This window comes from Molothrus ater, chromosome 1 (genome assembly GCF_012460135.2).
Source record: "Molothrus ater isolate BHLD 08-10-18 breed brown headed cowbird chromosome 1, BPBGC_Mater_1.1, whole genome shotgun sequence".
NCBI lineage: Eukaryota > Metazoa > Chordata > Aves > Passeriformes > Icteridae > Molothrus > Molothrus ater.
In genome coordinates this window covers 52,718,181-52,744,815 of record NC_050478.2, presented here as the reverse complement: position 1 = coordinate 52,744,815, position 26,635 = coordinate 52,718,181, and the positions used below count along the sequence as shown (strand labels likewise).

General features: G+C 40.9%; 1 protein-coding gene across 8 annotated transcripts in view; it reads left to right on the top strand.

The window, feature by feature from the left end:
• The window catches only part of HECW1 (HECT, C2 and WW domain containing E3 ubiquitin protein ligase 1), a 251,754-nt gene that overhangs the window by 205,215 nt on the left and 19,904 nt on the right, over nt 1–26,635 (top strand). For all 8 annotated transcript variants that reach the window (XM_036406661.2, XM_036406662.2, XM_036406656.2 and 5 more), the window contains 8 exons: nt 307–412; nt 591–687; nt 2,605–2,688; nt 3,696–3,805; nt 5,893–6,013; nt 7,432–7,545; nt 10,292–10,444; nt 26,172–26,270. In XM_036406661.2, the coding sequence (XP_036262554.1) occupies nt 307–412; nt 591–687; nt 2,605–2,688; nt 3,696–3,805; nt 5,893–6,013; nt 7,432–7,545; nt 10,292–10,444; nt 26,172–26,270 (884 nt within the window). The remainder of the gene's footprint in view (nt 1–306; nt 413–590; nt 688–2,604; nt 2,689–3,695; nt 3,806–5,892; nt 6,014–7,431; nt 7,546–10,291; nt 10,445–26,171; nt 26,271–26,635) is intronic.

The following is a 26,635-nucleotide window of genomic DNA, read 5'->3' as shown; positions in this document are numbered from 1 at the left end:
AGAGATATCCATCACTGCAATACCTATATTAACGTTCATTTACTTCTGGATTCTGGTGCCTTCAGTACTGAGGAGGTGTGATAGCTCTGGATAATGGTGTACCTTCATTTGGAAGCACAGAATTACTTGCCTTTTTTAAGCTGACTGGAGTATAAACTTTAATTTTCATGCATGCTTTCTGCCCTTCGGTCAGCATCATGGACCATTCTGAAGGTTGCAGAAGTAAAAATGACAAATCTTTTAACTGACCAATGAGCTACTGGTGGTCAGTTTTGATCATTCTTTTCCTTTTCTCTGATGTTGTAGGCCTCTGAAGTCTCTCGAAACAGAGGAGTTACTCTGTTGGCCAGACCAGGCAATAGTCTTGTAACAGCTATCCGAAACCAGCACCATCACGAGGCATTACCTCTGGGTAAGCCAAGTTGGTTTTTTAATTCTCAAAGCTCACAAAGGTGGGTTTTAGGACTTCTCATCAACTGTGTGCTGCACTGCCTCATGTTGCCCTGTGCCTCACTGGCAGTGCAGTGTGCCCCTGTGGAGTTCCGGTGATGTGGCAAATAAAGCCTCTGGTTTGATTTTACCTTTTCCAGCTTACAATGACAAGATTGTTGCATTTCTACGCCAACCTAACATTTTTGAGATGCTGCAGGAGCGTCAGCCCAGCTTGGCCAGGAACCATGCACTCAGGTACTTCTTTTTGCCATACTGCTGTACCCTACTTCCAGAAAGTTCTTTTTGTAGTGGGGAAAACCAAATTCTAGTAACTGTAGTACAACAGATGAACTTGGATCTCCTGTGGAACTGCCACCATTAAAGAGTAGATGGGAACCACCAGGATCCATGTGGTTACTATAGTTACTTTCCACAGACATCCAAGAAGTAAAATAAATGTGGTCAAATAATGACCAGAGGCTCTGCCTTCACCTGCAATTATCACTTTGCTTTTCAGAAGATAAGAGTTAAAAGAGTGTTTGGATGGAAGTCAGCAGCAAAACCCCAATAAATCCAGCAGAGCCAGGATTTTGCCTCATGGTTGGATTTCCACCCCTGTCATGGATATAGTCACCCTAGACATTATAATGTAATAGGAGCATTATTATGAAGTGGGTTGTACTATTGTCTTTAATCTTTCTCACTTGACTTAAAGGTAAAGGTAGTAATTTCCAAAGCAGTTATATTGTGTCAAACCCATTCCTTTCCTATTCGATTTTTTAAAAACAGAAAAAATCAGAACCAATCACCAATACAGCTTATACTCATTTGAATTCCAAAGTTCAAATTAACTGATTTTGGCCAAGAACTTAAGCTGGTGTTAATCAATGTCAGAGGTGCCCATATGCACCAGCTGAGAGTTTGACCAAGAGTTTAGGTTGTAACGTGCAGTCAGAGGTGTGGCTGCAGGACTGCTGAAGGAGGAGAGGGCCTCTAAATTCCTGCAGTCTGCTTTTGCTGGTACCCTTATTGACTCTTCATTTACCTCTGACGGCGAGACAAAAAATTTTTTGGGTGTAAGGATTAGACTTCCTTCTGGAGGAATTGATACATGCAAATAAAATGAGAAATAGAATGAAAAATACTCTCAGTATTCAAGATGTACATTTCTGTAACTGAGAAATTTTTATCTTCACCATCACATTATTCCAGACTATTTTTTTTCCTCAGCTGTAACTTGAATTCTCATTTCCCAGAGAACAGATAATGCTTTTATCTCCTTTTGAGCAGAGAACAAAATTGACCAGTGATAGGGGCTAGACAGCTTAGCCAGTGCATAATGAGATTTGTAACAGGATATTGAGCCTTTTGCCTCTAGGTCATTGCTGATTATACCTTGGGCCAGGAGTGATCCAAGCTACTGTCTAATGCTCATGCAGCAGGTGTTAAGCAAACTCTTAGGATGCAAAGTCCATCTTTTATGGACCTTGATTACAAGGTCATAGAGATCATCCTTGACTTGAGATATAATATTTTGACTTAATACTAGAATGAAAATATTTGGACAATGCAATGCTTTAGAAACACACTGATAGGCTGGGGTGTAGATGCATATCTTTCATGATCCTAATGATAGGATCCTATCCTATGTTTTCCAGTTTTTATTAACAAAAGGTATGATTTTACACATACAACTCATATTACACTGTATAACATCTGTGTGATTAGTTCATACCAATATATGTTAGAGTGTTATTTCCCAGATGGAACTGACAGAGGGAAAGGAAGTGATATTACTGCAAATTCTATTAAAAAAAGGTGCTATGTTAGTTGTAGGCTTACACAAAAAATCTGCACTTGGTGACCTGACATGTACACATGAAACTGGAGGACTAAGAATCATTCTGTTCTCTAAAATAGGGAATAAAATCTCTTTCTTTTGGATCAGTAAACTGGGTGATGGAGACAGAATTTTTTTTGCAAGTTTGTTAAGAAGATTAGAAAATGAATCAGGCATATAGGATGTTTGCCATTTTTATAAGGAATTACCAGAAACTGGCAAAATACCAAAGAATAACTACTCTGTGTATGGCTCAAGCTGTGATAATGGCATGTTTTTTTCTGGTTTTATATTTTTTTCTTCTCCTCTCCATAATATCACTTATATTTCAGGGAGAAGATCCATTACATTCGGACAGAGGGTACACATGGGCTTGAAAAGTTGTCGTGTGATGCAGATTTAGTAATTCTACTGAGGTAATCAATTTGATCAATAGCATAATGTCATTACTTACAGTACCAGAGAAACTATCTGGCTCTTTCTCAGCATAATTGAAAAGATTTTGTTAAATCAGGTCATACTGATAGCCATCCAAAATGATTCAGCCAGAGTCAATCTGTCAATTTGTACTTCCTGGAAGGCAGCCTCCAACAGTGCAGTAAATCCAGCCAGCTCAGTCAGTATGGCTGCTACCATACTGACTACCAGCAGATAAAAAAGAATCAGCTCAAAATGTTTCCTTTTAATGAAAAAAAATCTTGTTTTTTAAAGAAAGAAAAAAAAACAAAAAAGAGAGGGAAAAAATCCTTGTCTTTCTCACTATAATAATGTAACTGCTCATGAAATTGATAATTTTACTGCATCAGTGCTGCCACACATGCATGAAACCTCAATGTCCAGTGCAGTGGGCATTGTCTGGGTAATGAAGATAAGGCTTCAGTTTGTACTGGAACCAGAGAGCTTGGTCTTTAGGTCCTGCTTCTCTTCAGTGCAGCTAAGAACTTATTTTATTGTCTTGGTCTGAGATGGGAAATGTTGCATTACCGAGGTGGGGTTGGTGTGCTGTGACAGCACTGCCTAATGCAAGAAGTTTACAACTTATTCCCATCATTTCAATTCAAGCAGTCAGAGCACTGAACTACATGAAAATGGCCCAAGTAAAACAGCCTGGGAGATAGAGTGTGCGTCTTTACTTCTTTTTGCTAATGTGTTGAATGTGCTCCTGTTTCCTACATAGCCTCATGTCTTTGCTCTCCATCAGTGACTGAGCTATCATGTTAGCATCAAACATCTATTAAAATTCATTTTGTTCTTCATTGCTAGTGACTAGGCTGTCTTTGGGAAGCCTATGGAGTTTTTTAATCCATGAGCTCAGAGATGCACCCAAACATCTGACACAATGAACTTGCACCATGCTGTGTGTTTACATTCCTTCATGTGATGAATGTGAACTAAATATCTCCCTATGACTTTTTGCATGCAGCCTTTTTGAAGAGGATATCATGTCCTACATACCACTGCAGGCTGCCTTCCATCCAGGTTACAGTTTTTCTCCTCGCTGCTCACCCTGTTCATCACCCCAAAACTCTCCAGGTAAGGAGATGGGAAAATTAGAACAAAATCTTGCATTGTGGTATTTCTTCTAATAAATAGAAAAGAGCAGATTCAGAGCCAGCATCAGCTGTCAGCCTTCTAGTTCCAGTGCCCACTCTGAATCTGATCCCAGCTGCTTTTTTTGCTGGGTCGGTTTCCAGTGCTGCTGTGTGACTATTGATACACGTACACCTTTTGATATCGCTGGAAAGGATTGGGTGGTGTACTCCAAGCATAAGTCACTGACATGGAAGCACATTCATTTTATGTGACAGCAGCCAAGAGAACCTTCCAAACTGAAGGTGTGTTGCAGGACTTCCAGTACCCCTGTAAAGTTCAGTCTCCTCCACTCAATGTTCCAAAAACTTCTCTTCTTCCCTAGGCACATCTATTTTGAGACCTGAGGGGATCATCTTCATCATCTAGCCTGACCTCCCGTGTTGAACCCATTAACTTAGGTTCGACAGGAAACATATTTTCCAGAAAGACATGCTGTCTGAGAAGGTTATTTCCAGCTGTGCTATGTCTCTGAAGTTATTGTTTATGCTATAGAAATTTGAGGAGCTAATGTCTCCCTTTTGCCACGAGGCACAACCCCCACCACAGTCTCACTTTGTGGCTGTGTGTCCAGTGGCCATTTTGAGAGAATCAACAGAAATGTGATCTGAAGAAATCAATTTTTGGTGGAGCTTTTTGGGCATGCATTTAAATTATCTGATTTCAAACAAAATTAAGGAACAAGAGAAGTTCAAATCTTGGATGTGGATGTGGAAAATGGAAAGGTTTTGATGTGACGGAGATAAATGCTAAACCCTTCTCTACAGGAGAACTGTGTTCTGTCCTATTTTCATTAATGAGTTTTAACGCCATTGTGAGTACAAGTTCCCCTTGTCTATATCAGGACAGGTCATAAGCAAGTCTCCTTCAGGACAAGAATCCAAGTATATGGCACAAATATGACTTAGGAGACTGTTCTTGTGAAAACACAAGGGCAAATACTCATTTCCAGCAACATACTGTCTTCTTGCTAATTTCTGTCCTGGTTATAGAGCCCATGAGAGCACCCCTTCTCTTATGTCCTGGGGGAAAACAAAAGGCTGACAGAAGAAAGAAGTGTTGTAAGGGATTCTCTTTGTGCTGCATGTATATACACCTTTCTGTTTTACCAGCAGAGACAGTAATGTCCTTCCCTTATGGCAATCATGATACTTTGGGCTCCCACTAAATGTGATGGGCTTTTTTTCCTTTCCTGTGGAGCATTTGCTGCCAGATTTCTCATAAAAGGGCTGGTTTTTATTGTCTTTTGTAATGAGATAGGTAAATGGGATTTCATTAATCCATTATTTGGCCTTTTATAGTGTGGCACTTGTTTATACAAAAAGAATAATCTCCTACTTTGAGAATGCAGCCTTCAAAACAAAACAGGTTCCAAATTGCTGAAAAATCTGCTGCTATGTGTGAATCATAATAAGGAAATGTAGCATTTCCTGCTGGCAGAAATCCTTTTTGATGCCACAGAAGGGTTTTGTGTTGATAGCTGGAAGTGTTTAATATACAGTCAGATTAACACAGGGAAACCTGACTCCCAGCTTGGCTGGGCTGCTAGGCTCCAGTGAGAAGCATTGCTCTGAGTTTCAGAGGTTTAATCCTGCCAAGTAAGGAGATCTCCTATACAATGCAGAGGAGAGAGATCTCTTAAAAGTGCAAAAGGGAAAGAAAACCTAAATGCCACTGACCATGAAAGGTAGATATGTATGTCAGTCTTTCTCATGGCTTTCTGATCCTTCAGTTTCCATTCAGTCACAGCTAAAGGCAGAGGCAACACAAGGACACACACAAGGTGAGCTTAACAGTACTTTTAGTGAAGAGGATACAGTCCCTGGAAGTTCATTTCCATCACTGAATTACAGGAACTTACAACTCTATTGATGCCAGATAGATCAAAACTAACAGTGAGTGCACTGTATACCTGCAGGAAGTTCCTAACACATTTATTTACCAGTTCTGTGTGGAAACATCAGCTGCATGATTTGGAAGAATGTCAAGCCCCTAACACCTCAGGATGCTGTTTATTTTCCCTCCTCCAGGGCTGCAGCGAGCAAGTGCAAGAGCACCTTCTCCATACAGGAGGGACTTTGAAGCCAAGCTGCGCAATTTCTATCGAAAACTTGAAGCCAAAGGGTATGGGCAAGGTCCAGGGAAAATTAAGTAAGTATTAAAATCACTCAGTCAGTCTAAGGGGACATAGCTTTGTCTTTTGTCATTCACTATCCATGAGGACAGGGATAGGGAGTGTAAAACACCCTGGAGGTTGCATTTTTTTACATAACCTCAGGGAAAGATAAGATCTTCATATACTCTGCAAAAGAGTGACCTTCAAGAGGCTTTTGTGTGGAAGTTTTCTTCCTAAAGATTCGTATTCTCTTACTTTCCCATTTCTTGCCTATTTAACAGGGATATTCATATTCCTACCTATAATTTGCCAGTAGGAGAATTATCCTTCCAGGCACTCACCAGATATTAACCACAGCTATATCATTGTAATGGTGGGATGACTCCAAATTCTTTGGATCTACATAGCAGTAGATATGTACAACTCAGGGTATCAGTGTAACTCAGGGCCAGGACAGGATCCTACACAAGTTAGTTTGTACATGCAGGTTTAACTTTCCATAGTTTTTTGTGTTGATAGCCCTCCTGGATTCAAATTGGAGAGATTTGTGCCAGTCTTCATGTGTTTGCGGTTCTTTGTCATTTGATTGTGGAGTTTCTTTCCATACATCTTGTTAGTTGGCTTTTGAGTCTGTACCAACTTGTTCTCAATCTAGTTATCCAACTTTGCCAAAGGCTGTGGGCTGTTTCTAAGGTATTTCCTGGGCATCTGGTTGAATTTATGCCTCAGGCTGGCTTCCTACCAAAGGACATCTGTTGTGGAAAAAATAAAAGTATGAAGTCAAGCAATTTATTCCAGGCAAATGTCATCAGCAAAATGATCTTATAGAGCTGAGGAGTCCTAGCTGGTGGTTACCCCTTTTGGTGTCCTGCTAAATGAGTCCAAGGCAGACACTAAATATATTTTAGAAGGTCTGTTTTAAAATGTCCATGAATATATGAACAAGAAGGGTTTCTTGCACAGATGGTGTGTAAAAGTACTATCCATTAAGTTGTTGTAAAGATTAGTAAGGGAATGAGAGATGTGTTGTATAAACAGAGGCTGATAACTCCCTTTGCTTCCCCTACCACAGTGGCAGTATGTCCATGGACATTCACTGGATTAAATCCAGGAAGTGTTTGGGGCCAATTCCAGAAAGCTGGGACTTCATCTACAGAGGGAACTCAAAGCCCCCTCTACCACATAAATTTGTACATATGGGTTGTTGCGGAGAGTCTTAGCAGCAGAGCAGCACTTTGAACCTAATGATGGCATTGTGAAGGAATTCACCTTCAGGGCACATAGAAAAGCCAATGGAAACCTGTAATGGTGAAGTAGCACAGGCACCAGCAGGTGCCATTTTATGAACTTCTCTGAGAACGAATGTCTCTCTTTATAGCTGTTGTTTACCTCCAGCCTCACAGGCTCCCACAAGACCCAATGATCAGATCTTTATTTCCACTGCCCTTTGCAGGTTGATTATACGGCGTGACCACCTGCTGGAAGGCACCTTCAACCAGGTCATGGCCTATTCCCGCAAGGAGCTCCAGCGCAACAAACTCTATGTCACATTCGTCGGCGAGGAAGGGTAGGGAACCACACAATGCTCTCAGCTCTGAGGCAGCTGCTATGTTGCAAAACAACAAGTTGACTAATGCTGAACCACTCTTGCTACGTAATGTTTTTTTTTGGTTTTGTTTTACCCCTGAGTAAGTGATTCATCTTAATCAAGGCAAACGTTTGTTAAAAATAACATAACAATAATGCTTCATTTTCCTATAACAGTTTTACCCCTTCCATCTAGATGTCTCAAAGTGACAGTTTAAGTGGTTAAATCTATTGTTATCTTGTTTGCTGTAGTTTTTTTTTTTTCAGGCTGGAAGGGAAAACTCATCTCCAGGCCAGTATTTACACACTGAATCGGTCTGAGGGCTACAGCTAAAGACCAGACCTTTATCCAGTTTGTTACTCTAACTCTTCACAATAGATCTGGTTTTGCTTTAAAAATTTTAGCTTTGCATGCCAACTAATGATCATTTGTTATCCATATGTGGATTTCTTGTTTCCATCTTAAGTGAGAAACATTAATGCTGTTTAGTCCCTAAAATTTCATTCGTGCAGTCGGAATCTGAAAGCAATAGAAGTTTCCTGAGAAGGCCTTTTCTCAGGAAGCTTTGTACAACTCTTAAAATCCATGAGCCATTTTTGTATGATGAAAGCCAACCCCTGACCTTTTGTTTGTAAGCACAACCTTTCAAATCCACCCTGGTTCACCTCAAGAGCTATATTGTAATTGAGGGTTAATCCACATGCTTTTATAATGGAAAGACCATTATGTGTGTGTTTCCAATGTGCCATATGACAGAGGCATGAAATTGTATTTCAGTAGCTTTGCATGTAAAGTTTCCTTTGTTCAAAACCCATGTGTGTAGGATTTCAGTCCCAAAGGTATCAGACAGTACCTGAGGCAACTCCCAACATGTCCAGCAAATGCTGACACTCTCAGCTCTGAGGTGTCATGGCAAGTGAAGGGCTTCTGTCCCTTGTCTTGGAACAGGTTACATACAGTGGGAAACAGAAGTTGCCAGTCTCAAAGAGAATCACTTGGTGACCTCAGTATCAGGGTTTTTTCACTCTTACTTTTTATTATCTATGGATTCAATATTGTGTAATAGAGGTCATCTTTCACAGCTGATCTTGCCTCTGGCCTGCAAGTAAAGCATAAACATGTTGCACACTTCAGTTTATGTTTTTGGAATAGCGTTCTGGAATGCTAATACTGGCCAAAGTCATTTTGTTTTCTGTGTGGCATGGTGTCCTCAGGAGAAATTACAAACCAATTCGATGTGTAAATTCATTCATTTTTCACTGATTCATTTACATCTGAAGATGCATTCCTCTAGGTTTTCTGCTGCTTAATGCTAATATACATTCTGCTGGAAGGACTCTAAGATGCCAATTCCATACTGAAGAGTTGATGCTGAGTATGGCCACGTGATGCTGTATGGGCACAGCTTCCCACGGTTCAAAGAAAAAGACCATTGAAAATGAACTATAAAGGCTTTATGATGAGTTAGTGTGTTGCCCAGAAATGCAGTAGCTAGTCTCCCATTGGAGGTTTTTGAACATAGACACATCTTTGTAGTTCTTTACTCCAGCTATTATCAGGCTTAACCCAGTACATTGATGTCCATGGAACCAGGCCTGGTCCATGGCTGGCACTGGTGGGTCATGTGGGCTTGTTACCATCCTCTTTTACAGGTGTGGCTTTCATGTCATCACATGATCCCAGAGCTAAGGTTCCTCAAAGAGAGCACTGAATCTCCAGACATAAAACACAGGAGGATGGGCCTGTCTGCCCTTTTCCATGTTTCTAGTTGCACAAATCAATCTTTCAACCCCTTTCACTTATGCTTCTATAACTCCATACACAGACCATTCTGATCCAGTTGCAGAGCTTTCTACTTATTTTACAATTGTTAAGTAGAAGGAATAGTGTCCACCACAGAAAATCTTTTGGCACACATGATATATGGCTACAGATCATTTCTTCATATTGCTACATGTGGGAAAAACCTACTCACCATTATTAGAGAATGATCTGCTTTTAATAAATCCACCAGACTTTTCATTTAATGCATTCAGGAAAAAATTTTAGTCTCGTTTTCCTTTTGTTTTCCAAGTTGAATGTAAAAATTCAAGGGAAAAAATGAGGCTCTCTACGGAGCAAATTCATACAACAGCAAAGCTCAATTTAGGATGTACCACATGAAAATAACAGAAAAGTGGAAGGGTTGGATGGAACAAGCAAAGAATCACCATTCTGTCTTAAGAGACAATTCTGCTGGGATTTGGTCTTGTTCTTTATGGTTTCTGTAGCTAAAAAAGCATCCTTGGGGCTAGATTTGGGTGCATCTCAGTGTAGGAGGGTCAGAGCAATTTCTCATTTAGCCCAGGCTTTGTGGTCTGTGAACCCAGGTGTTCACAGGCAGTTCAGACCCACTCACTAGAAAGCTACTCCTCTGCTGGCCAGCCAGCTGAGGCAAGGCTGGGCCTTGTACCTCCAGTTTGCTACGCTTTTGGAACAAAGGAAAGTAAACTACTTACAGCATGTGTCCCAGTTATGATTCCTCCCAGATCAGCCTTGATATTGGTGAAGTTTTGGCATTGCAACTTGTTCAGGAATCAAGTTTTGAGAGGAGAGATAAATCATGTTAGAAACACTTGACTACACAGGCTGCTGTACTAAGACAGCAGCCAGTGTAGGCAAACCCAGGAAATCCACTCAAATGATAGGGAGCCTCATTTTATCTTTTCTACCTTTTTCTTTCCAGGTTGGACTACAGTGGCCCCTCCCGAGAATTCTTTTTCCTTCTGTCTCAGGAGCTCTTCAATCCCTATTATGGGCTGTTTGAGTATTCAGCCAACGACACCTACACTGTACAGATCAGCCCCATGTCTGCCTTTGTTGAAAATCACCTGGAATGGTAAGAACATTTTATGAAGAACTGAAGAATTGTTTCAGAGCAATAAAAAAAATGGAAAAGCAAAACAAAAGCTCCCAGTTTAGACTGGAGTACATACAAATATTGCTAATTCTGGGAAGAGGTGGGGAAGTAGGTTGTGAAAAGGAAGAGATGAACTAAGCATAAATACAAGATCAGGCTCTGAAAAAGCAGTTGTGATGAAGTACTACTATTAAAATATCCTGCTGGCATTACTTGGGACTTGATGTTTGTGAACTTCTGTGTGAACATAAAAAGGACAGGGAGAAGAGTTCTGCTTAATCCAGTCTTCATCTCCTTCATCCCTTTGTGAAAAGAGCCAGTGTGACCTTTCTATACATCACACAGCATTAGGCTTGTAAGCTGTGTAGTGTTCTCTGAGAGCCACATTGCTGCTCTGTTCCTACCACAGGCCTTAAAAAAGGCCCAGTTAAAGCAGTTTCCCTTTTCTTCCCTGACAGTGTCCCTGCTTGTTTGGGGCAGGGCTGGAAGAGTGAGCCAATATTTTAGCTTACTAAGTATGCAGACAAATTTCTGATCTTGTTTCTTTATCAAAAGTTCTGAAAGCATATTGTGATGTCCTCATTTTCTCTTTCTGCCTGCAGATCTGTCTGTCTTGGGGAGTTGTTTTCACTTTGGTAGTTTCAGATGTGGTTAAGTGAAGCACAGGCTCCGAGCCTCAGGCATCACATGGTCGCTTGTGGGATTTCATTGTGTCAAAGAAGTGCTGCCACATGGACTTGTTCCTATGATGGTTTTCTTTGTCAATCTCACTGGCTCTTCTCAGAGATCCTTTTCTTAAAATGGGAGGCAGGCCCCTTTTAAATTGCAAATAGTATGTGTTCCTCTGTTCTTGTGAACAGACCCCCCCTTTGCTTGGCTTACAGCAGGTGGGAGATCATGAACAGTTGTGCTGTCACCTCTGTTAAAGTTACCCAGGGGAAAAGGAATGTGCTTGGGACTGGCATGGTTTCTAAATTGTTGGAATATTTTTTGTATTATCATTTCCAGCAGTGGAACTAACAATGATCCTTGCTTTAGAGTGTTTCTCAACTGACATGAGCAGGAAGAGAGCAGCTTATTTCTTACAGCTTGTTCACCTCCCCTGCAATCCTGTTCATTAGACATTATCTGGAGCCTTCCTAGTTTTCAAGAAGAAATAAAGTCTGTGCTGTGTCCTATCTTAACAGACAGTATGGATAAACTTCTGATTTAGGAGGCTGTTATTTGTAGAGATGTATTTTGACTTCCAGGCAGAGGGCCAACTAGGCAGGTGCAAACCCATGATCATTTTGCCCACATTGTGACAAAGCTTTTTTATAGCCTCCTCTGTGTCCAGAGATGGTGCTGCCATGTTATCTCAGCAGCAGGTGAAACATGCCCTTGGCTCTCATGTGTTATAAACACTGTCCTTGCAAAGAGTTGCAATTTTCTTAAGTGATAAATTCTACTGCAAGACATATATGCTGTGTTTGATCCCTTCATTTTGTCCTTCTGTGCCTCAGGAGATTTTAACATGAAAGAGGCAGGTTTTTAAAGGTGTCCTGGGTATACAGAACAGCAGAAAGACACCTCATATGATTTTCCTGTAGCAGTTAGCATTTAACTCAAAAATCAACAGCTGTTAGACACGTAGGCTGTTTCTCCAACTGCACATATCAATCCAGCTTCTTGCATGCAGAATGTTATTTGGCCTTCAGACATTTTGTTTTCCTATTTTTAAGAAAGATAAATTTGGCCTCTTGGCCTGCACAAAGAAATAAATGCTACGAATGAAAAGGTTTGCACATGCAGTATTGTTAATAGGGCAAGATTGCATAACCCAAGGGGAAGATAAACAATCCAGTTGGTGCTTGGAAATACTTCATGAACCTGTTATGGAAATAATTGCCTGAGACCAGCAGTTTATAATTAGCCTGATAGGTTTCATGATTGGCTTGTAGATATCTAGACATTCTAAATGTTTTTATACTGTGTGACTGATATCAGCTATTCATGTGTAACCTTAGAGTCCTGTGTTCAGAATTCTGTGCAGCCAGTGAAGATAGGAATTGAACCAACCTTCTTGAAAGTGAGTTCAGTTCTCCCATTAAGGCTTTACAAGCTAACTTCTGTGAGGACTCTGTACTAACTGCCTTGTTGCTGTTTGTTCCTGAGGAATGAGGTTTTCTGGTGTTCCCAGGCTTTCTTCATTCTCATCAAAGTCAGAGCTAGAACTTCTGTTTCTCAGATTTACTTGATGATAAGATTCCAGCAGAGCCTTCTCCCTGTCACATGCCAGAAATAGATATCACTTTCCTGTTCTCAAATCTGTTATGAAGCACCAGCTAACATAGATGAATCAGTTTGAGAGTTCCAGGGTCACAGGTATTTAATATTCATAGCCTTTTCAAAGCTTGAAGTCTGATGTCAGTCATGAAAACCACACAACCACAATTGGGTTAGATTTGCAGATTTCTTCAACTGTATGCTTTTTGGTGCTGTGGGGCTTGTTATTTATGTGAAATCTACCCTTGGCATGTTTTTCTCTATGGTACTTCTGCAAGACCTCTCTAGACACAGATATATAAAGAAACAGAGCTAGCAAAAAAATGCTCTCAAAATTATTTTACATTTTCTTAAGTGAACAGTGGCGAATTTGAGATAAATACAACAAAATGCAAAGATGTGAAGTTTTATTCATATTGGCAGAATAGAGAAATACACTGCTCTTTTTCCCCAGCCTAAAAGTTACAGTTCTGCCCCTTTTAGTGGCTTATTTCATGCTTTGCTCTTTGTACAAACAGCATTCTGAGTCCAAAATGAGCACATCAAAGCACAGACTAGTTGTATATATGCCAAGTTAAGAAAGAGACATAATGACTGGAAAATATTTCTCATTTATGGAGAAACTGAGATTTAACACCTTTCCTGCAAGCTTCCATTGAATAAGACTTTTTCCTTCAGTTAACATATGTGCATACTGAACACACAAAATATAAGATATCCCGCATTTTTAAAGTTAAAATATTTTAAATCCCCTTCTATCTGAAAGGACAGATACAACTCCTAGACCAAGGAAGTTTGATGATATATTTTTATCTGCATGCTACAGAATGTACCTGAAGCTCATAGCCAGAAAAGCTGCTTTTAATCCGTTCCAGTAATGAGCCGTTCTATCTGATCTAGGTAAATGTGTCTAGCTTTTTGCCTAGATATTTGAAAACATCTTCTGAAATACACCCCCTCTGGAGGTACTTCACCCTTTTCCACATAAGTGGGCAAAATGTGGAACAAAAGAAAAAAATGTGAAAACAAGCCCAGCCTCTGCATAAAAGGCCAAATGGCCTAGACAGAAAAAAATCATTCACAGACATTCATTTGGAGATCTGAGGGATCTTAACTTGAAACATCTTTTTTCTGTGTTTTCATTGTGAATTAGTGACAGCATAGGTTTTTGTAATAGTAAGCATTTGTGGATCTTGCTGTGACATTTATGCAGCCAGAGAGCAGCACCCCAGTGCTACAGTTATCTTAGAGGCATTTACAGCTTGCTAATCGTACTTAGCATTTTGTATCCATCTCAGAGAAGCCCTGTTGTGTTTTGTTTGTTTTTCTTTATATGAAAATTAATGCATTTGTTTATCAGACCCTTTAGAAAGTTGAAGACCTGTGAGTAAAATGTTTTTGTTCAGGATCCTACTGAAGCCCACAGACATGATACACTCAGACCCAATGCTCAGGTGTCCAGAAGTTGTAGATTATTGCTGGCCACATTGTCCTAATGAACTCTATAATTTGATGCTCATTTAGAACTGCTTTGTGGCAGGACTTTCTTCATTCATTTCTCATAATGAATTTTCTTTGTTCTCTCTAGTCCCCCTTCTCATATTCTAGTCTGTGCCACTGAGCAGAGTCAGACAGAAGACTTGCATGAATGTCTGCATCTCACTCTGCAGGCAGATGGAAGCCTGGTGCACCCATTCTCCATGCAGACAAGATCTTGCTTTCCCTGTGCTCCAAGTCAGCTGACATGGTCACTGCAACTGCTTGAGCTGAGCAAATACATGCTGTCTCCCATCAGGGCTGATTGCTTCAGGCATGATGGCACTGCCTCTGTTGCTTTTACGTGTTCTGGCACTCGGGCAAAGGCAGCTCCCTTTGCCTACACAATGCTGTGGGGGCATAGCCCCAGCTAACCTCTGAACAGCCTTTTTATTTGTTTTGTGTAAATGAGAAACCACATAACCAGCACTATCCATGTGTAGCATGCTAGAGAATGCAGGGTGTTGTTTTTCCCTTTTTTTTGTTACTATAAAGCCAAGGAGAACTGAGAATGTTGCAACTTCAGCTGTCTTTCTCCTTGGAGAGCTTGGTTGGTTTTCTTACCCCGGTTTCCTTATGAGTTGTGCCTTGTGCAATTGCCCTGCCTATCCATCAGACAGATTCCTAATCAGTTTAAGACCTGTCTGACAGGAAGGTAAATGTCTTGAAGATAATAATTTCCTAAAAGCTTTGTCAAACTTGTGTCTGTGTGAAGGACAGATCCACGGAAGAGTGGCTTAGAGAGGTGGGGGAAGAGCTCAGCAGGGATGTGTGCTGTCTGTCCTCACAGCTGGCCATGTGCTGTCTGTCCTCAGAGCTGGCCAGGCAGCATGAGTGAGCTGACAGGTCCATCCCAGGCACAGGCTGCAAAGCAGCCACATCATCTTGCTCGGTAGCTCGGGGATGTGAGGCAGAGCTGTGCATGCTCAGGGGAGACAAAAGGGAGAAACTGGAGATACTCCAAAGCCTGGGAAGTGCTAGCAGAAATGTGGAGGAGGAACTGGGAGCTACTGCAGTGTGGCAATGTGGGGCCATCAGAGGCAGATCTATAGGAAACAAACCTCTGTTAATCCTTCTACACAGAGATTGACTTATTTCAATTAAAGTGTTTTTAAAGAAGGTGACAAATTGCCTTATGATCTAATGGGTTGTATTCCAATGCAGACCAGCTCATGGGATGGATTTAGGCACACTCCCTGGCTCTTTATAGAAACAGTGGAGAAATGTAGTCATAACATCTAAGCAGGAGGTCTGGAAACAGCCATTACTCCTCTCCATTGACTGAAGGGAGCTCTTAGGAATATGTGGTCTGAATTACTCATGAATCTCTCTGACTTTTCAGCTGTTGTGGCAGGCAACTTATATATGGCCCAATACCTGTTCAGTCAGGGAGTTAGAAACACTGAGTTTGGTTTTGGGCTTAAAAGGGCCACTTGTGTGGGTGTGCATTTGGGGGAGGAATTAATTTAGGAGACCAATTTTGCAGCCGTCTTGAAAGGGCCTGTTTATGCTAAACACTGAGAAATCATCCCCTTAAAAATCAGATAATGCACCCCAGAGTGAGGCATCAAGCTACATCCAGTTGTTTTTGAAATTAGATGATTGCCTGGTTGCCTCAGTTTCCATCTGAAGAGATTTCCTAGTATGTAATCAACTTGAATTCCGTTTGATGTACAGTACTGCTAGGAACTGCTTTGAAATTTTCAGATGAAAGGCACCATAGAAAACCAAAGCATTTAATGTTATGTTAGACCATAAATTTTAATTACTAGCAATATCTTATTTTAAATAAATTATGTCTGCATGAGAAATTTTCAAGCACTATTGTAAATCTTCTGGACAAGAATGATATTAAAATAAATGTGCAGCTGAAATAATTTATAAGACCTTTTCACTGTGTGAAAAGGGTATGTTACTGAAATGCCTTCTTGCTGCTGTACTGTGATCTCTCTCAGTGCCTCCTGTACTTAAGTAAACTTTGATTTTCCTATTAAGTTTGATGTATGACTGTATCACATACAGCCTGCCTCAACAGCTGGTTAATTATTTATTATGGGTCAGGAGGAATTGGAAGATTAAAGGCAAACCAAAACTGAAGGAGAAAAAAACATTCTTCCTAACAGAGCTTGTACAGCAACCATTTTTTCTTTAAAAAAAGGTTCTGCTTTATATTTACCTTACTCTTGACTTTCTCTCTCTTACTAGAGAATTTTTTCCAAGCTCTTTTGAGGATCAGAATGGTGTTACTTTATGAGTTGAAAGAAGAGATGTCTCTCACAGTCTCTACCCCTTTTCCCTTCCCTGAGTCTCAGAGTGTCTGTAGCACTTCTTCCAAATTAGAGTTTGGTTTGAGGGAAAGGCGGCTGTTCTGTTTTGTTCTGTATTTACAAAAGTCGTATTTATGGGTTTTTCCCTTGCTTAGGGCCATTTAGTCTTTCGCAATGCTGCAGATTAAATCTGCCCATGGGAGGGAGGTTTCACATGAAAATCTCTGTAGTGTCTGCACCTTGCATGTGGCAGAGGAGAAGAGGGTAAGATCCATGCTGTCCCTGAGCACGTGGGCCTGCAGGGAAGCAGCAGGATGGGCAGTGATTGTCTGTGTACTGGTAGTGGTGAAAAACTCCCCGTGAGTGATGAACGTTGTCATATCTCCTGTTCCAGCCACACTGGAATGGCAAGGCTGAGCTGTCACTATGAAGTATTGCTCAGTCATCATTCCCCTCCTTACTTCTCACTGCATTTTATTCAGACTTCAGTAAGGTAAAGCAAATTCAGCTAAAGCAGGTGCAGAAATTCCCAAGATAATCTTCTTTTGTAAGTAACACAATTCATACATCAAAAGAAAGACTGCTTATAGAGAAATACTGTTTTCAGTAAATCACCCATATTCATTTTTGAGTAGCAAAGGCATTTCTTTTTCTGTAGGCCTCTCCCTGGGATTTTTTGAAAGTTGGAAGTTTCATTTGTTTATTGAAAGTATGTTTATTTGTTTATTTCAGTATGTTACCTTAGTGTTACACTGAATTCCAGAAAAGGGGAATATTAAAGATTTATCTGATATGTATGTTTTTGAAGGGAGAAAGATAATGTTTGTCAGTTTTGCCCCAGCTTGGAAGAGGAACATTTTTGAAAATTCCCATGAAGTTATGGAGGATGAGAAAAATCCTAAGCTGGTCACCCTCTAAGAGAAAAGTTCATGTGATAGCAAGAATACAGAAGTATACATTCAGCATCTTGTGGCTTATTGAAGGAAGCTTTGTACCCTGTGACTTATTCTTCATTGCAGAAAATGGCATACTAAAAACTGGAATTATTTAATTATGTTGGAAAGATTTGTAAAGAAAATTAAAAAAATTTCTTAGGCTTCAGAAAACAAATGCAAAGGTTCTGCTGTTCTGCATGTTCCGAGAAGAGGATCAGAGCAGGTCAGTTTGCAGTGATATTAGTAAAAGCTGGAAGTATTCAATGATTTGCAAAACAAGACCTGTAATAGACTGCCAAGCATTTCATAGCATGTCTGACTATCAGCACACAGATTTCTGACATTACTCAATTGAGGATCCTCGTCCTGAGAGACAGGCATCCTTAGCCGAGTTGCAGCACAGTACAGACCCAAGTGTGTGGCTTTGGACAGGGGTGGCAAGTCCAAAGCCCGTGGACTGTTTGCAGTTAGCTCAAGGATATCTGCATCACCTGCAGATGCACTGCCCGTGAGCTGTTTGCAGTTAGCTCAAGGATATCTGCATCACCTCTCACCACGCAGGGTAAACATTCCTGGGTGCTTACCAGGGCTTTATGATGAGCAGTCTCTCTCATGCTTAAATACCCCAGACAGGCTGGAGAGGATGTGCCTCCTTTGAGAATAAGTCAGTTATTGTGGCTGCAGTGTTTGTAGTTAGCCATTGAAGAAAATGTGCAGTCATTCAGCTTGTGTTTTTATGACACTCTTGTCTGGCAGATGACTGAATCTGTGGATTTCCCCGTAGCTTGACTAGTTTGTTTCAACACATGGAAAAGCTATTGAAAGCAAACATAAGTCATGTGATGTCTGAAACTTCACCAATTCATAGGTTTGCAAAGTGCCCACCAACAACTCTTCCAAAGTCTTTGACTGAGAAATCAAAGTCTTTGATGAAAATGTTCTTTTGCTTGTTTGAAATAAAATGACCCATAAGCATCAGACTGAATTGAACTACCAGGAACCGATGATAAACTCATGATAAACTGATAAACATATAAAATGTCAAATAGACTAAACAAATAGAATGGAGAAGGGACTCTAGAGGACTGTGATTCCATTGCTGACTCTATCACTTGTTTTCTTGATACCTTCAGATAAGTTATTCTACTTTTGTATTTAAGTTTTGTCAATTTTCACAGGGAAATATTTGCACTGATCTCCTCTGGAAGCTGATCTCTCTGCTTTGAGATTTACCAGTCATCAATAAAGTCTAGGATCTGAGAATCACAAAATGTAGAGGTTTGTTTTCTGCTAGCCAGTAGCTCATACCTCAGTCTGGATCCCCTCCATAGCTGCTGGGCAGAGGAGTGTTTGCCAAGAGTCTCCCAGGCCAGTGTGTCTTATCCCTTGTACCAGCAAGAGAAGCTAAGGGCAACCTGGTGCTGATGGAGGTTAGTGGTGCTCGTGCTGCTGTGTTCTGGCAGGGGCTCTCCCCGGGAAGGATGACTGTGCGTCATGGTCTTGAGGCTGAGAGGTGGCTCTGCAAGCAGAGATGGCCACTTCAGCACTTGGACACTCCTCCTCTCCTCCTCCAAACCCCTGCATTCATGGAACATGTTACTGATAAAATGATACCTAGCATAGATTTCTTTTTGCAGAGAGACCATGTTCATTTTTAATCTCCTTACAAGATTTAAAGGCAGACCTGGAAATCAGCTCTCCGTTTCCAACGCGTGGTGTCTCTGGTGCTCAGACAGTCCATGACACCGAGGCTGGTGTGCCTGCCATGGCCCCATGCAGAGGAATTCCTGCACCTGCAGTGAGAACTTCTGGCACAGTTCAGCTCATGTGCAAGAAGGCAGTGCCAGCAAATCCAGCGTGGGCCTCCCTGACTTGGCTGCAGTGCTGAGCTAATGCAGCTGGAACCCTTTGTCCGTGTGAGTGTTTATCTGGAGCTACTGTGTGGAGGAAAGGAACCATCTGATACGTTGTGTTGAAGAGAAACCCAAGGGGATTTTATGAATTTCCCTTATCTACATTATCTTTGCCTCTCATTTTTCTGGATAAAGCAGAATAGCCTGCAGCTTTTGCCATAAATTCATGCTTTCTTCTCTGTGACACAATTAGTCTTTTAACCTTTTCTGTCAGTTCTTTTGTGGTGGATATAGCCAGGACATAAGAAAGAAGAAAAGATATTTTGAGTGAACAAATGGCTAGGTTAGGGACAAGGAAAAGACTTGAAGGATCTGATTAGCTTAAATAAAGACGTAATAAGGTTTGGATTATCTCTTTGTTTTTCAGTTGCTGGTAATTTAGGCTTCAGGAATGGTTTGAGGTTTAGTTGCTAATTTAGGATGCATGAGCTCCAGAGATTTAGAAGGACATGGATAGTTCACATTTCCATCACATGTAAGCAATAGTTCTTTTTCATGTGGCTACTCCTTGGTACTGAGAAATGTGTTCCACTTGCAGATAGATCCAGAAAATAGAAGTAGGCAACTGAAGTGCGAATATTGTACTGACCTTTTGCAGCAGAAAATATATGCACAAATTAGCAATAAAATGAGAGATTGGCTCACATAAAGTTACTCATCATATGAAACTCTGGTGCCTACCAAAAGTAAAAATATCTAAAGAAAGGCTTGTTTTCATCTTAAGAAAATTATCTGTTTGGGATTTGAAATGAAAAGGATTTTTTTTGTACCACATTGCTTTTCTTTCTGAAAATCATTTTTCACCCTATTTCTTTTCTTGTTTAATTCCAGTTCTTGGGTGATGCACCTATATTTCTCATCCTCTCTGAGCACTATCTTTGTATTTATGACACTGCACAAGCAGGTTTGCTGGACTGTTCCACTTTACAGTAGGGGCTATTTAAGAGAGGCTAGTGCTTTCTTAAATGAGTGTAACAAATTTCCTTAAAAATATCAATAAAACCCCTAAGTTTTATAGGCATAATAAGCAGACAGGATTATCAAAGAGAGGCTCATGGAATATGCTTCTTGATCTTTTGATGTCTGAATGAAATGCCTTGGCTCTGAGTAGCGAGTATCCTCTATTAAATCCCAGTCACATTTGCTGGGGCAGCAGGAATCAATCCCTGTAGATTCTTAACTATTTAAGGTTCTTTAGTTTCCAGGCTGGAAATCTGCACACACAGTTGCTCCATGTCAGTAGTCCTAAATGTTTTCTTTGCATTTTAATTGAAAAATGAAGCTTACCTGACAGAATTTTCTATGGTTTCACAGTGAGGAAGTATGGAGTTTCCCCTTACAAACTCAGTAAACCTGGAATGAAAACCTGGAATGAATTTTGACCATATATGAGATAAGATCCATTTCAGTATTTAGAACATAATGCACAGGAGGTAAAACCAAAACCTGCTTGGGGTGAGTCATTACCATTCCTTCAAAAGAAGCTTGTAGGTACCTAGAGTAAGTTCTCATGTGGGATGCCAGTGTGGTTAGTTACTGGAGTCAGAGCAGCATTGGGAGATGCTGTGCAAATGTGACCCAACACTGTATCTTGGTCTCTCTAAGATCTTGATCTCTCTAAGGATTCTTTGTATTAGAGATGGATATAAGAAAAGAAGATGAGCCAACAGTACTCCTGTTACTCCTTACATTGGAATTCTCCTCTATGACTAATTTAGGAGTTATTTTACCTTTTCTCTTTAATGTGCTGAGACTTCATGAACTTCTGTCTCCAGCCTTTGTAAGAGCCATTCCTTTCATATTAATGACACATGAGGTCATCAGATTCCTGAACTGAAGAGGCATGGTGCTGGAATGCCACAGCATCCACCTCTGAACCTGCAGACACATGGAGCGCATTTGCCACGAGGCCAAATGACACGGTGAGAAAGAGGAGTCTGCAGATGCAAGTCAGATAAAGAGAACACGTGAGCTGTCCCAGCCTGCATGGCTCAACCTTCCTGACAGAAGAATGCTTCATGTCATCCCATTAGCCCCTTCAGATGTTCTTTCATTTGAGTGAGCAGGGGTTACATGTGCACACCAAATTAAAGAAAGGTATTTGTTAATGAGGGCTGATAGATAGAGGTGTGGATTTGATCCACTGACAAGGTTTTGTAGAGGTGACCTGATCTTCTGCTAGATCATTTCTCTGTAGGTGTAGCTCATGTAGGACATGTTGGCCATGTCCAGCACTGAGCCAACACAAGGATGTGTACTGCCAACATCTAGACACAGACCTCTGGAGCATGTGCCTGACACACTGCCAGTATTGCTTAAAATTCTTCTCTTAAAAAGAGTCCAGGCACAGTTGTTGTAACCATCTTGCTGGTCAACTCTTTTTGCAAAATACAAATTCTTATCACTTTCATGCATTAAAAGAAAAAGTTCTTTTTTTAAAAAGTGCTAGTGCTGGTGATAACACCAAAATTCAGAAATCCTAGACTCAGTACATCTTCCTCTGCATGTTGTCTCCCCCCTCATATCAAAAGATTGCAAATCACAAAATTTTAGACTATAAGAATTGATTTTTAATTCCTTTAATCAGCAGTTTCTGGCCTTCACTTGTGAACCACAAGTGTCTTCATAACAATGGCAGTTTTAACAGTGCTTTTAAACAAACTGTACCACAACCTCTTGAATCCATGATGCCCAGTTTCCTACAAATTTTTGTTTTGTGACTGAATTTTCTGTTGTCTAATGAGATACATGTTCAAGGTGAAGTATTTCCCATGATTGTGCCTTTATAAATATTTTCCTCTTGTTAGAGTCTCTGGTATCTAATAATGATCGAGATTAGATCCAGTCTCTCCCACTGTGAAAGGACTAATAGGCTCTCCAGGTGGATCCACCTGACAAATACCATTTGTCTTCAGAAGAGCTGCCAAGGACAGAAACCCTGGAACACAGTGTAGCCTTGTTTGTTCAGCTTGTCTTTCGGGTGGCCAAAAGTTCATCTGCATGATTAAACAGTCAAGAGTTTTAAAACTGGTGCAACAAAATGTGTAAATTTCACTTACAGAAAGCAAGTCTTGTGAAAGTGACATTTTCAAATTTGATGTGAACCATGCTATATTTATATCTCTCAAGCCCTACTTTGAATATTTTTTCACAAGCTACTGCACCAAGAAGGGCACATTTAAATGCAGCTGATGTATTTGAGTGATATAAGGTTTGCAGGATTTTCAATCTTTTTTATTTCATCAGGTCATCCTCTTTTTAGGATTTGAAGTTTCTTACACCGTACCTAATTTAGCCCACAAGGCATGGTTCCCAAGGCATTCCCAACAGAATGATAAAGACTGTTCTTCCTCTGTACGCACAGATTACAATTTTTTCAAGGTACATCGTTATCCATCTGAATCCAAGGAAAAACTGTCATATAAAGTAGAGCTCCATTCATTGAACCTTAAAGAGGAGCCCTGTACCAAATTGTGGGTCACTGTGGGTCCTGCCTTGTTCGGGTGCTGTATGATAAGGACCAGAGTACATTAAATCTCCTGTGACTCAGCTGCAGTGGGAGGAAAATGTATTGCCTAGTTGCTGCTACAGCATGGATTTGTCTCTCCCTGAGCACACGGATATGCAGCAAGTATTCACAGAGTCCCACCGAGGGCAGTGAGCCTGTTACTTTGCAATGGGCTGTTGTGGCTGCTTCAGGGGCACCTGAAGCCTCCAGAAGGAAAAGGAATTAGCTGGGTACAGTGGAAATGTCTGCAAATGGGTCAAAGAGTAGTGCTGTTAAAAGCCAGAAAGCAGGTGCACACAATGTCCTTTTTGAGTGGACGAACAGCGTCAATAGGCAGTCAAACCAGAGCAACTCCACTGCTCATTAATTCTGTCTCTCGTTCCACCATTTCCTGTTCATTAACTGCCTCCTGCATTTACCCTCTCTCTGGAGCACATTACTCAGACTCAATCATTGTCTCCAAAAGGGAAGGGTGTTGAAAGAAAAGGCCAGAGCAAGACCCTGCATTCCCCACCTCTCCTAAACTAGCTTTTCTGCTAGAAAGAAACCAAACAAGTATTTTACACTTCCTTGGAAAGATAAATGTAATTCAGGCTTAAGGAAGGTATGTGCCCTCGAGCCAGGATTTACCTTTGTGCTGCTTATTCTGTCAAGAAAACTTGTTTTGTTCTGAAAGGACTGTTTTACCCACCTCTAAATCTCACCGTGCTCTAAATCTTTTAGGAAGAAATAAACACAAGAGTCTGGCTTTGTTTTAACTGGCTTTTTTAAGGAGGGCAATTTGTTTCTTCTTACTTTTTTGTAAGTTTTGATACATTTTAAGTGGAACTGCTATGCTTGTCTGAGTGTAGTGGCAGCTTGATGAACTGAATGGAGCCACACACAGATAAAATGTGTATTTGTTCTCTGAGAAAGACAGCAAATGGCTCCTGTTGATAGGAATCTGCTGACTTACCATGGTCCATATTTCTCAGTGCTGGACCAGAGAAGTGTCATGTCTGGTCCCAGGCCCTGTCCAGCAGGGACAAGGGGCCAGAGAACCTTCTACTACATCATTCTTCAGAAGAGAGTCAAGTATAGCAAGTCTCTGCAGAGATACCAAGCTCTATGCAGGGGCAGAAGGGTTTGTGGGCTGGAGAGCTGACATGCCTTGGCCACACAGCACCATGTTTTTCTGGGGTGGTACAGAGCTGCCAGGGAATACAGTCTGCAGCACAGCTTTTTTATCCATTGTATTGATAGGCACCAGCAGTGGCAATGTTTTATTAATTATTTCATCTCACTTATCCCATGTGTTCTTAGGCTGGTGTGCCAGGCTTGGACCTTTCACACAGAAATCCTGCCTGTGGCTTTGGGATGGTTTGATGCAGTTCTGCCACAAGGCACTGATTCAAATCAGGCTTTCCATTAATGGCCCCTGGAACATGTGTCCCTAGCTGTAAACACCTTGGTGTAGGTGCATGACCCATTCACGTCAGCTTTGCAGGAATGCCCTCAAAGCCATGCAGAAGTGAAACAAGCAGCAAGGAGAAGAGGGATGCTGTTCACACATTCAAGCAGTTTCTTAGGAGAAGCCACATTCCCAAATCTTTCCTGGCAGTTCACTTTTGCTTTATTCCAGGTGGCTCCTGTCTGCCCAGTCCCACACAGCTGAGTAGCTGTGGGGTGAGCACTTGGTGAGGAACATCCCCAGCATTTTCATTCAGTCCTCACTTTCAAAACCTACGGGGATGGATGAGGTTGAAGAACAAAATGAAAAAAGCTGACACGCGCTGTTTAGGACAAACGGACTTGATTATAGATCCTGGAGGTGCTATAAAACTGACGGATTACAGGTTCAGCATTTCTGGGGTTTGAGTTGTCTGGCTTCCCCTGTGTTTTCATTGTATCAGCTGCCCCTCGTTTCCTTGCCTTTTGCTGGAAGCGCTGCACTGGAGCACAAGTGAAGTGAAGCAGGCCCTAACTAGAGCCAACAGCTGCCTTTTGTTGCTGCTGTGGAAACAGCTGTAAGGGGTAATATAATCATTCTTCTGTGGCTGGTCAGCTGCATATCATAAGCACCTTTCTCTGATTCAGGGGACCCGGAGGCAGCTCCTGTAGTGATGTAAATGCTAATTGGGCCCACAGCAGGCTATTTTGTGCCCCATTTGACATACTAAGCACTTGTTGTTCTGTCCCATGAGCATTCAGTTGATTGAACAGATATTCTTTGCCATCTTTATTACAATCAGACTCGTGTTTCATTCATGTGCAGGAGAGGTCTTTGCACTGATTCCTGTAAGTTGAAGGAATGGTTTCTACACTTTTTGATATGTTTCTCATCTTTTGTGCAGTAAAGCTTTTCTGCGTTACCAGTCAGCTCAGAGTGCTCACATTTGGGGTGATGGATTTTTTCCTTTCTTACATATAAGCAAGTTTTGAATGGCTGTTGGGGGTTGTTCTTACAAAAATCAAACTCACCTGGACTCACACCAGTTTTGTAGTTTTCTGTCTGGGATGATTGATTTAAAAGCAGGTTTGATGAAAAAATATAGAATAAGTCATAGAAGAAATCATAGGAAGAAAAATTTAACAGTTTATCATCACAAGTCACAGATTATAATGGGCAGGGTGCTATTTGAGTGTACCTGTAGTGGGGCTGGGGGTGGTTGTTCTTAGAAACAAACAGAGGAGTGTGTAAATACTGAAAACAGCTGAGCAGCAAAATTAAGAAAGTGGTCTGGAACAGTGTGCCTGAAATTTAGATGCTGATTTTAATGTGTTCTTGGTCACAACAGTTAGCTGACCTATTTGAACAGTTTTTCCCTATCAAGTCAACTCACTACCCTTTTAAAGTACTTTAAAGCCCCACCTCAGACAGGGTTGTTGCTTGTCAGAAACTGGATATACTGAGTCTCCAAACATCCTTTGCAGCTCTTTTAAGATAGCATTTTTTCTGCTGAGGTGGAGCATTACAGTATTTCCCTGGCCAAATACTGTGTTGGATGTAGTCAGTCTATATCAGAACATTGAACGAGAGATAACAGAAAGTGAGTGTTCATTGCTTTGGCACAGGAGAGCACATAACATGCCAGCTGCAGGTATGGCTACATCAGGAGGTGCATCAAGGAGATACATTATTGATCAGACATGGGAGGAGTGGCATTTAGTGTCTGCTCGGAAAAAAAAAATCAGGGAATAAATGTGAAAAACTAATTCAGAAACAAACAAAAAAAACTGTGTAAGTTTCTATACTGGAAATCTTGAGTTACACTTCATTAACTCTGCATTTTTATTTCCCAGGTTCAGGTTCAGCGGTCGTATTCTTGGCCTGGCTCTCATCCATCAGTACCTTCTTGATGCTTTCTTCACAAGGCCCTTCTACAAAGCCCTGCTAAGGCTGTGAGTATAACCCCACAACCATGCACAAACAGCATCCCACAGGGAGTCCTATAGAGACAGACCCTCAGGGAGCTGCTTCAAGCACACTGACCTTCAAGTTCTTTCTGCTGGTGGGTTGTTGTTCTGCGATAGAAAATGAACATATTTTAATTTTTCTTTGCTTTCTCCAATAATTTGCCATTCATAAATACTATGTTGACAAAAATAAATAAGTATGACATTTAGAAAAACACATCAGAAAGTTCTGACACATAACTCCAGAGTTTACTACTGGTGAAAAGTTATTCCAAAGTTATTCCACCTTCAGCCAGGTGGAAGACTGAAAAACATCCTTAATGGAATGAAACAAAATAATAAGGAAAAAA